The sequence below is a fragment of the Calliphora vicina genome, chromosome 1 (assembly GCF_958450345.1).
Source record: "Calliphora vicina chromosome 1, idCalVici1.1, whole genome shotgun sequence".
NCBI lineage: Eukaryota > Metazoa > Arthropoda > Insecta > Diptera > Calliphoridae > Calliphora > Calliphora vicina.
The window spans coordinates 39,280,773-39,293,552 of NC_088780.1; the positions used below are offsets into that span (position 1 = coordinate 39,280,773).

General features: G+C 31.6%; 1 protein-coding gene across 1 annotated transcript; it reads left to right on the forward strand.

The window, feature by feature from the left end:
• Window positions 1-638: 638 nt before the first annotated feature.
• Window positions 639-4,472, forward strand: Nasp (Nuclear autoantigenic sperm protein). The gene is made up of 4 exons (XM_065509459.1): window positions 639-1,423; window positions 2,573-2,732; window positions 2,819-3,096; window positions 3,441-4,472. Exons 1-4 carry the CDS (start codon window positions 674-676, stop codon window positions 3,729-3,731), a joined length of 1,479 nt encoding a protein of 492 aa, XP_065365531.1. The 5' UTR covers window positions 639-673; the 3' UTR covers window positions 3,732-4,472.
• Window positions 4,473-12,780: the final 8,308 nt, after the last annotated feature.

Below are 12,780 nucleotides of genomic sequence, written 5' to 3' on the forward strand. Positions count from 1 at the left end.
AATTTACACAAATTTTAAATTCAACTTTATGCGTGCAAATGATATATTGGGAATTAAGCAAAAAAACAAAAGTTTTGCTTTTTTTTTTAAACTGTGCCAAACTTTTAACTTTTATACGTGTTGGAAAAAATTATCGTTTTTTTCTAGCTTTCTGTTTTATTTAGTCGAGTTGATTATAAAATTTGTGTATTTTTTTTTAGTTTTAATTAAAAGCAAGGCAACACAAATGCACGCATTGCTAAAACTAAACAACAAGCCAAAAATGAATAGAGAGAAAGAGAGCAGAGCAGAGCATGCATCTTGATTTTGTTAAAAGAAGAAATAATTTAAATTAGTTTTATTTTTTGGATTTTGTTTATGGATTTCTTAATTAAAACATGTTGTTGATGAGAGTTTGCGGTACAACCTACGTGATTATTGCCTGCTGTTTAAAATAAATATTTATAATCCTTTAAGAGAAAAAGATGTTGATAGAAATATGTAGTTTTATTTTTAAAATCTTTATAGTTTTGTGATTTTTTTTCTTTCATTCTTACACAACAAAGGTGATGGATACATGTAATAAAATGTGTTTGCAAATACCTTACGAGATTTAAGATTTAATTTATAAATTATTATTTTCTATTTTTAGCCTTTGTTATTATTCTGAAAAATCTTCTACCACACCACAAACATGCCAACTGAAGAGAAAACTGTCACCAAATCCTCTGAAGAGACCACTACCACCACCCCTTCCACCACGGAAACTCTCTCCTCTGAAGCCATAGTCGAACAAGACCGTTCTGAAAAGATACTTAAAGCTAAAGAGCTCTACAGTCATGGTTCTCGCAATTTTTTGGTTAAGTCGTTTGCCGAAGCTGCCGACGAATTAAGTCAAGTTTGTGCTCTCTATGAAGAGCTGCATGGCGAGTTATCCGATGAATTGGGTATGCCCTATTTGCTCTATGCCAAATCTCTTATCGCTTTGGCTTTAGACGAAAACAAAGTTATCGATGTACCCGACGAGGAAGAAGATGACGATGAGGAGGAGGAAGAAGAAAATGCTGAGGCAGCCGCAGAGGTCACAAATGGAAAGTCGGCTACAAATGGCACCAAATTGGAGAGCATAAAAGAAGATGCAGCTGATTCGACAGCTTCGGTAGCAGCAGCAGCAGCTGATGAGGCCGATAAAAAGAAGAAAGAGGAGGAAGATAAACCAGAAAAAATGGAAGAAGATTCTGAAGTTACCAGTACAGATGATGACAAGGCCAAGGAGGCTGAGGAAGAGGAGCAAAAAGAAAAAGAGAAAAAGAAGTCCACAAATGGCGAGGCAAATGGTAAAGAGGAGAAGCCACAAACCTCCATTGCCGTGGATGATGGTGAAAAACCATCAACATCGAATGGCGAAGCAGCCGGTGAAGAGGATGAGGAAGATAATGAAGCGGTAGGTTTAAAGAAGGATTTGGAAAGTTATTTAAAAAAATTTCAGTTTCACCAAAAACTTTATTTCACTGAAAATTAATTACTTGCGAAGTTTCACCATATCTAAAAATGGTTTGAACAATTTTAATTGGAAATTATTTGAGTTTCACTAAAATTGTTTGAGTTTCACCAGGAAATTTTCGCTGAAAATTTTTGGAGTTTCATCAACAAATTTTCACTAAAATTATTTGGGTTTCTAAAAAATTTACTGAAAATTATTTCAACAAAAAATATTTACTGAAAATAATTTTTCAATAAAAAATTTGAAAATATTCACTGAAAATTATTTCAAAAAAATATTTACTGAAAAATTATTTCAATAAAAAATTGGAAAATTTTCATTGAAAATAATTTCAATACAAAATATTCATTGAAATTATTTCAACAAAAAATGTTCACTAAAAATTATTTAAACAAAAATAATATTCACTGAAAATTATTTGAGTTTCACCAACAAATTTTCCCTCAAAATTTTTTGTAAAAATTTCAATAAAATTATTTGGGTTTCAAAAAAAAAAAGAAAAATGTACTGAAAATTATTTCAACAAAAAATATTTACTGAAAATAATTTTTCAATAAAAAATTTGAAAATATTCACTGAAAATTATTTCAAAAAAATATTTACTGAAAAATTATTTCAATAAAAAATTGGAAAATTTTCATTGAAAATAATTTCAATACAAAATATTCATGAAAATTATATCAATACAAAATATTCACTGAAAATTATTTCACCAGAAAAACTTCACTGAAAATTATTTTAACAAAAATTTTCACAGAAAATTATTCAAAGCAAAAAACTGAAAACAATTTCAACTCCAAATTTGAAAATTTTCACTAAAAATAATTTCACTAAAAATTATTACAACAAAAAATTTTCACTAAAAATTATTTAAACAAAAATATTCACTGAAAATTAATCACCAGAAAGTTTACACTGAACATTTAAAAAAAATATAACATTTTCTCTGAAATTTTTACTAAAAATTATTTCACAAGAAAATTTTCACTTTATTTAAAAAAAATTCACAAAAATTTATTTTTTTTTTACAAAAAAAAAAATCGATATATGTATACAAATGTATTTTTAAATGAAAACCATCTGTTTCAGGCCTCCAACCTGCAATTGGCATGGGAAATCCTCGAATTGGCTGCAAAAATCTTCTCTCGCCAAGGTGAACGTGGTCTACCCAATTTGGCTGAAGTTCAAACTGAATTGGCCAACATTGAGTTTGAAAATAACATTTTAGAATCAGCCCGTGATGATTATGGTGAGTTTAGCTAGAAACTCAAACTCAAACACAATAAAACTTTTTTATTCAATACTTGTGTATTTATTTTAATTTCTCATTTGTAGAAAAAGCATTAATTATTTACAAGGATTTGCCCAGCAATTATCGCCGTGCAATGGCCGAAATACACTATAAAATCGGTTTGTCATTTTTAATGCAACAGCAAAACAAAGAAGGAGCCGCAGCTTTGAAGGAGGCCTGCAATCTTATTGCAGGTGAAATTGATGAAATCAAGAAATCAACAGAACTCAGCGAAAAGGATAAAAACAATATACAAGATATGGAGGAAACTAAACAAGAAATTGAAGCGAAAATCATAGAAATTGAAGAGACACAGGCACAGGTAAGATAAAACGATTTTTTACATATTAGAAAATATAACAATATATAATTTATGGGACAATTAAATATAGCTACAATATTTATAATAAAAATCTGAACTTAGAAATTTTGATTAATTTTATCTCTAATTGTAAAAGCTTTAATCATTTCATCATCATTATTTTTAATTAATTAACATAGAAGCACTTTTTTTTGTAAATCCACGGCACTTTATCATACTAATTGCATCAATATACGAAATACGACAACTAGACCAGATTGTTGTACAAAACACTGTCTATTAATTGTAATTTAATATTCATATCTTGTATTGTGTTTTATATTTTCTCTACAATTTCATTGCAGAACATTGCTGAAGTACGTGCTGCTTTAGATAGTTACATTAAACCACTCAGTAGTGGTGATGTTGATGCTGGCTCTTCGAAATCTGCAACAGCAGCGGCAGCTGCCTCCTCGTTAACAGCAGATGGTATTTTGTCGTCTTCATCGTCGTCATCATCATCAGCTGCTGCTATAACCTCGTCGTCGAAACCTACCGATATTTCACATTTAATTAAGCGTAAAAAGCCAGAAGAGCCAACTTCAGAAGCCGAAGCTGCTGTTGTCTGTTCACCGGCCAAACGTCCTGCAGTCTAAATATTTAGTTTTGCTTTTGTGTCTGTGTGTGTGTTTTTTTTAAATTTTATTAATATTAATTTTCATTTGTATATTGAGAGAAAAACAATATGTATCTACACAATATGCCCATAAATTAACTGCATTCCAGTTGTGTAACACAATGAAATAATGGCCTGCTCCTTCTTCATCTCCCTGTTTTATCTCAATAATAATAATATAGATTTTTTTTGGTTTCATACTTTTCCTTGTCTTTCTTTTAACACTTATTCCTAGAAATGTGAAATAATTTAATTTATTTCTTATATTTTTTTTACTGGAAAAAAGTCCGCCGCTGTTTGTTGTTAAACAACTTTTTTTATTTTAAACATTTTTAATTTTTTGTAAAAATTTACCCCTGCCCTACCTTTTACCTACCTCGTCTTTATTATTCAGTAAAAAAAAATAATTTTGTATGGCCTATTTGTGTTTATTTCCTTTCTTTAATTTACATTGATATTCTTCAATAAGTTAATTTAAATTGTGGAAAAAATACATTTTATTTTTCAGTTTGCTACTTAAAAAAAGGGTCCTGCTTTTTATAATTATAATAAATTATTCATATATTTTTATTCAAGCAAAAATAAAAATGCAAATTACTGCATCAACTCATTAAATTGCAGTACATACATACATAAATATTTTTACACAAATAGTTAATAAGCGTATTAAAAAAAAGAAAATATTTAAATAAAGATTTTTATTAAAAATACTTAACAGAAACTGCGTTGCATTGTTTTTTTTTGTATACACGGATGTATATAATTTAAAAATTTCAGTATCTAACTTATTTGAAAATAATTTCTAATTAGTCAGTGGCTACTTAAGGCTTGGTTAAAGCTCACTTTATTCATGTTTATTAAAAGGAATGCGAAGAGGAAGGATTGAAGTAACTTCCCTGTATTCAGAAATCATATGGCAGTTAGACTCTGACCTTTCCTGTAGCTGAAGTGACTATGCAAAACGAGGATAGACTAAATTCACCACAAATTGTGAAGTAGGTGATCCTAGTGATGCATTTGCGAATAGATATTCAAAGCTATCAAAAGTCCAGTGCCATTCTATATCGTATGGAAGGTCTTGGGATTGACTTGTGTATACGCCAGATTGTCGGAAAGATACTCACGCTGCTACTACAACAACAATCCTCTAAAGACGGAACTGGAACTTTTCACAAGGAGGTATAAAATTGACGTCTTTAAATTGAATAGAATTCGTCTGGAGATCACGGATAGTGCATAGCATCTTAGCATTATTATTATACACCATTTCCAATTGTATTTCAGAAGTTTCTAATTGTATTACAAAAAGTTCTAATTAAATTTCAGAATTTTCGAATTGAATTTTTGAAATTTCCAATTATCAGGCCAGTCACACATTTTGTTCGGAATGGTTTCCGTAGTTTTTATTCCGATCAATTTCGTTTTAGGTTCTTTAGATTCTGTGTAATTTGTTAATTCAAAATCTATTAAATAATTCTGTATTTCAGATTTAAATTTTACAGCGTTTTTTATACTAAAGCAAAAGTGAAGTTGTTGGTACAGAAATTGATAAAACATATTAGAAAAACAAATAATTTCAAACAAATATCAATTCCATTCTGAAAACTGAAAGTGGTTTCATTCTGAAAGAAATTTTCGTTTTACTTTTTCTGAAGAAGCGAAATACGGAATTAATTCCACTTTCGATCGGAATGTAATTCTGTGACAGGCCCGTATATTTCAGAATTTTCTAATTGTATTTCAGAAATTTTCATTGGTATTACTGAAATACAAATGAAAACATCTGAATAGATAATTATACATAGAGACGAGACACTTCGATTTGTCAAACAAAAATACAACAAATCATATGTCTGATACAACAACAAAATACATTGATTAGCATGTATTTTGTTGATGCAAGAGTTAGGTTTTTGACAATTACGTCTCGTCTCTATGTTACCCTATGCATCTGAAATACATTTGAAAAATTCTGAAATACAATTGGAAAATTCTGACATAGAAATGGAAGTTTTTGAAATACAAATGGAAAATTGTGAAATATAATTGGAATATTCTGAAATTCAATTCGAAAATTCTGAAATATAATTGGAAATTTCTGATCCTGAATATTCAGAACAGAATTAATGAAGTCTACTCTTTCAAGAGGACAATTGGTACTAAATGGGGTATCGGGCATCAATTTGATACATATTTAAAGCCACTACTCCATTAAAGAAAATGTTCTTTAATGGAGTAGTGGTGTGGTGGCGTGGCGTGATGGCGGAAGGCCGCTGAACGTATTTTAGGGACTACTGCAATTCTGATAACATGGGCTTTACTCCCTAATTCGATTCGAAAGGAAATATTTTCGAATTTCAATGTACATATTTAGCGCACATTTTCGAAGATTTTCGTTTTCGGATTGGGTTACGAAGTAATCGCCCATGTGCGGTAAGGACTGCTTCGCTAAAGGCTCTGTTCATTATACTAAACTGGTTATTGGTGGACTTGATGGCGATTCAAATGGTTCTCGCTGAACGCTTGTGGTTAGATTACAATGGGAATATTCATACCACTATCGATTACTGGATCGCAAAAACATTCAACCTTATGGTGGTTGACGTAAACGTTTTACACCTACGACAGTTTTGTACTAGTGTACGGCTTCAAGAGGAATGATAGCATCAGTGGTCAATTCGTTATCGAGGACTATGAGATTAAATACTACTTAACCCGGCAATTCCCAGTGTCACCTACAGGTGACAAAGATTAACGGTAGTTTTAAACATAGAAACAGATATCACTGATAAATATTGATATTATTTATATACAGATAAGATCCTGTTTTATATCAGATTTTATTTTGGCAACGCTAGAATTTTATTAACTAGGGGATTTTTAAAAATATTTAAGCTGTGTTTTTGATTTTAACATACTGGTGTGTGTCTTATGATAAATAAGTTGTTATAAAAATGCCAAGCGGTTAAGTATCACAATAATTTGTTTTAATAAATACTGCTAGATATTCAGGCTAACAATATCAGCAAGTATTTTTAGAAAATTATTTTTTCTCTGCCCAGTGTCACCTATTGGTGACCCCGCTATAAAATCGCAACTAGCTACATTTTTTTTTATTTTAAACTTATTTATAGTGTAAACTAGACGTATATTTACTATTTTTAATAAAAACAAACTGTTTCTCCCTTTGGCGAGGGTATGGGAATTGCCGGGTTAAGGTGCTTAATTTCAGGCTGAAATACCTACCACACAACGAGCATCCTAATACATAACTTCGTTAGGTATTATGTAAGTGTATAGCCGATGAATTGCCCAGAATGGATGCGATGATAGGTGAAGATGCGATTGACAAGCTTTCTGGAATTTCTCTTGCAAATTGCAAGACGATTTTTCAGGGCGTTCGAATTTGGTATATGAAGCTGGCAGTATAAATCTACTTACTGTATAAGACTAATTGTTTCAACTATTGCAGAACACTGCACAATTAGAACACATGCTGGGATACTGGGCCATACGATTTAACGATTACTGTGTCCCACCTGTTCTGTCATTGCCCGACTCTGGGCAACATGAAGGACCGTACACTTTTAACCCCTTTCTCCGTGCCTAGAAGAGTAATCCAATATGAATCTGAAACACATTTTTACCTTCATCAGAGAATCCTGTTGGTTCAATATGGAACCATAGTCTTCTAATAATATAATCAAGAGGAGACAATGGTACTACTGCTCAATTGGAGTCTGACCCTATACATTTCAGATAGAGAAGAGGAGCATACCACGGTATAACTATGCTGGATTCATTGGATTTCATATCTCATCTGACAGCTTGGAATGGCACTCTTAGAGATACCATCGGTCGTATGCCTTCAGGCGAAGGAAAGATTCTACCGCGGATAACAAATTGGGATCAGGTGACCAGATTGTGTTCAAAGATTTAACAAACAATGTACTCGTATTCTAGCTATCACAACCTGAGAATTTCTAATAAAATAAACGAAATAACATCAATAAATTTCGAAATATGATAAAAAACATCATAACAATGTTCCTACACGTCCAGAACAAACGCAATCCTAGACCCCATACAAAAACATTGAAATCGAGATCAAGGGTATATCGAATCCAATTATCAACAATTGAACTACACCATTTCCAATTGTATTTCAGAAGTTTCTAATTGTATTTCAGAAATTTCCAATTGAATTTCAGAAATTTCTAATTATATTTCAGAAAATTCCAATTCAATTTCAGAAATTTCCATTTATATTTCAGAAATTTCCATTTATATTTCAGAAATTTCCAATTATATTTCAGAAATTTCTAATTATATTTCAGAATTTTCTAATTATATTTCAGAATTTTCCATTTATATTTCAGAAATTTCTAATTGTATTTCAGAAATTTCCAATTGTATTTCAGAATTTTCCAATTGTATTTCAGAAATTTCCATTTGTATTTCAGAATTTTTATTTTATACTTAAAAAGTTTCCAATTGTATTTCAGAATTTTCCAATTGTATTATTTCAGAAAATTCTAATAGCAATACCAATGGATATTTCTGAAATACAAATAGAAAATTCTGAAATACAATTGGAAAATTCTGAAATACAATTGGAAACTTTTTAAGTATAAAATAAAAATTCTGAAATACAAATGGAAGTTTCTGAAATACAATTGGAAAATTCTGAAATACAATTAGAAATTTCTGAAATATAAATGGAAAATTCTGAAATATAATTAGAAAATTCTGAAATATAATTAGAAATTTCTGAAATATAATTGGAAATTTCTGAAATATAAATGGAAATTTCTGAAATATAAATGGAAATTTCTGAAATTGAATTGGAATTTTCTGAAATATAATTAGAAATTTCTGAAATTCAATTGGAAATTTCGGAAATACAATTAGAAACTTCTGAAATACAATTGGAAATGGTGTAGTCAAGAGATACAAACAAAAAAACATATCCTACCATCATTAACGTTATGAGGAATAATATCAGCCAAAATAAGAAAGAATAGGACTTACATTGCTACAAATAAAAGAATACATTTTATATCTTACAAAAAATGGAATACAACTCCCATGTATGGACCGGTGCATCAAAGTCTATTTTGGAGCTGCTCGACCGCGTACAGGAGAGGGCAAAGGTGATTATTGGTGACAGAAGGTTATCCAAATCTATTGATTCGCTGGCGCACCGTCGCAATATGGGCTGCGCTTCACTGTTATATCGGTACTACAATGGAAAGTGTTCTGATGAAATTAGGGAAGTTGTTCCTGATACCCGCAGATTTTTACGTAATACACGTTTTTCATCAAGAACTCATCCCTTTGTGGTCAGTGGACCGCACAACACACTACATTGAAAATTCTTTAGCCGTACTGTACATATGTTGAAGAAACTTCCCGCAGAAGTGTTTCCTGTCAATGTGGGAAAGTTCAAATCGAATGTCCATAAACACTACTCCCTGTTTCCTCCCTCCCATAACCTATGTTCATAGATCCAACACGATGCGTTGCATGTATAAGTGTCATCCCCTGAGTGCTGGTCCAAGAAGAAAAAAACAAAATGTTCTACTCTACCTATGATAAAGCCGAAACTATTGAAATAGACCGCAAATCATTTGCACTACAAACAGATGTAGTCTTAGGAATGGGTACCATCCTAGCAGTTTTCAAGTCGAAGGGAAAACAGAATAAGTTAATATAGAATTTGCGTGATGAACATTCATGTTCAATTATGGTAGATTCAAAAAAGGAAACTGTGTCAAATTCTGACAAAAGTAATAGCAGAACATTCCTGTCAAACTAAAAGCTGATATTTTTGATGTCCCATAAATGAGGCTTGTAAAAACAGACAATGTTTTCATACATTCAAAGAATGATTTAGAAGCAGCAGCTTGGAAATCTTCTGTCGCCGTTGTAAAAAATTCCTTAAGATATCTGAAGGCTGAAAATTACCAGGAATTAGTTATACAGACCAATTATGAATAAAACATTTTACGGGAGTTTTTTCACATTTACCCCTATCGAGAAAAACATGTGAAATTTATGTGCCCATGAAATATTCATTTCCCTCGAAGGGAAAATTGATATTCCCCTGAACTTTGCATTCACAATAGTTGATTTTGTTCGTCATTTTTATTGTTTACAAAATTCCATTACAGTCGTAAAGTAGGTCTGGGTTGATTAACAACTCGCGCGTCATTGCAATTATTTTTTAAGTACAATCATGCCCGTTTTAGTTTTATTTGCCTTCGACAATTTTGCGTCTCACTCTGGCACGTGTGTGATGTAAGGCTTCGTATAACGGTTCTAGATTTACGTCGTTTGCAACAAACGCGTGTCTTTTAATTTGATAAACCTTTAAAACGAAGAGTTTTAATGGTCTCCACCATTAAAACTCTTCGTTACTGGTGGAGTACCAATTAAAACTCATATCGTAAAATGTTTTAATCGTTCCAGCTTCTTATATGAAGATATAGTAGGTCGACTAGGGACTTACTTAAATAGTGTGGGATACCCTGGCATTTTGGTTGCGCACCCTTGCCATCAATTTTGAGAATTAAAAAAAAATCCATCTAAAATTTTCACAACATGGGGAATTTTTTCACGTGAACAAAGTTTATGAACGAAAATTGGGAAAAGGGAATTTCATGTGAAATATTGATTCGCGAGAGGGGTGATTGAATTTGAATAGGAAAAATGGGAAAAGGGAAAAAACTGCCAGGCAATTTTTATTAATACACTAATACCCCGGTTTGCGTCGCCTCGTTCTGCGTCTTTTTAAAATTTCTGTGATTTCGAAGTTGCGTCGTTTTTGTTTCAGTTTGCGTCGTTAGTGCTTCGATTTGCCTCGTTAATTCGAAAATGTTTGTACAAAGCTAAAACAGAAAAAGGGTATTTCCCGTTTAAATCTAGTGCAAATTCGAAGTTGTTTCTTTTTAAAATTTCTGTGACTTCGAAGTTGCGTCGTTTTTGTTTCAGTTTGCGTCGTTAATATGAAAATGTTTGTACAAAGCTAAAACAGAAAAAGGGGATTTCCCGTTTAAGTCTAATGGAAATACATACATACATATTTATGTTGTCTGATGGTTGCAAATTACATTTGCTGATGTGAAGTTGAAATGAATATTTTGCAGCAATGAGTCAAAAAAGAAAGCAATTATGCATAGAACAAAAGCTTGACATTTTAAAACGTTTTAAATCAGGGGAAAGGGCTGTTGATATTGGAAGAAACCTTGGACTAGCCCCTTCTACAATAAAATCCATTTGTTCCAGAGACGCTGTTAAAATTAAAAAATTTGCTGAAACCGCAACACCGTTACAACATAAACAGGTTACCAAAATTATGGAAAAAATGCAGTCACTTCTTAACATTTGGATAGAAGATCAAAATCAGCGAAGAATGTCATTAAGTCAAATGGTAATTCAAAAGAAATCACTATCTTTATTTGAAGATCTGAAAGAAGATTATCAAGTGCCGAAAGTGCGGAAGAATTTGATGCAAGCAGAGATTGGTTGACCGTTTTAAAATCCATGGAAATTTGCATATCATTGCATTAAAAGGAGAATCTGCTAGTGCAGATACTTCAGCTGCAGAAAAGTTCAAGTTTGAATTAAAAGCAATTATTGAAGGGTGGATATTCTGCACAAAAAGAAACGGGACTTTTTTGGAAGCGTTTGCCAGGTGAACGTACATTTCTAAATCCGAAAAATCTAAAATGCTCTTGTTAGTTGACAAAAAATTCAATATTTTTTATTGAAAAATCTATTTTTTTCAGCTAAAATTATGAATCTCGGAACCAATTAAATGAAAATCAATACAAATGTATGGAAAATCGTGCTTCGTTTTGCGTCGTTTCGGTAGATATAATCAACCCTATTATGAATAAAAATTCCACGGGCGTTTTTTCCCTTTTCTCATTTTTCCTATTTAAATTCAATGGGAAAAAACTCCCGGGGAACAAACTCTCGGGGAATTTTTTATTCATAATTGGGCTGAATATGAACATAAAAGTACACTAAGTATTTGCACAGTCATTTATGTGTCGATTATGGATGGCAACCGAACTTCAATTGCGTTGCCAGAGGGCAACCACAAATTTCTGGTTGCCATTTGGCAACAGAAAATGATGCTGCCAGTTGGCATCTGTAATACTTTAGGCAACTGACAACGCAACTGAAGTTCGGTTGCCATCCATAATCGACCCATTAGATAAGTTTCCTGAAAGTCTTGGATCGTATAGCGAGAAACAAGGAGAACGTTTCCATCTATATTTAGACGCGATTGAAGATATATACAAGTGCCAAGGTCGCTGGGAGGAAAGCAGATTACTGTTACGTAGAAAATCTTAAAAAGAAGCTTCTAAAATTTGTAGGTCGAGAATCATTTAATTCAATTTAACAATTCAACAAACTGTTGACACTATTTGAATTTAATTTTTCTGTAAAAATGTTTAAACTTGCGTTAAACTTTTTTAATTTATTAAAACACATTTTATTACATGTATCCTTTCGTATCGATTTATAAATTGTTTACCAATTTATTAAAGTGTCTGACACAACATTTAAATTAGGATTTAAGGTTATTTATCACAATTAAATTACATATACTATGGCAAGGAGTACACAGCCAGCGGGAAAAAATAACAAAGAATCCTTACTTTGTAGAGAAAAGGCCTTCTAATTCCATAAAAAACTCATTAGTTACACCGGGAATCATTGCGTAAAAAAGCCTTTCCCACTAACTTCTACTTATATGTATATCTACTTTAAGCTTTCATAAAAAAAGGAATTCCTATAGTCTATACCTTCTTAGTTGGATTTTAAAAATAAGGAAAGGCTGGGAAAAAGGCAGAAAAGCCCTTATTTTTTCCCGCTGGATTTCATAGTACCCCAAACATACATAAATTGTACATAGATACATACATATGTATATATATCAAAGTGTATGTGTGTTACTTTTGGTTAGTAATTAATTAGATTGAAAGTTCTTTGTATATAGAGAAATATTAAGAGAG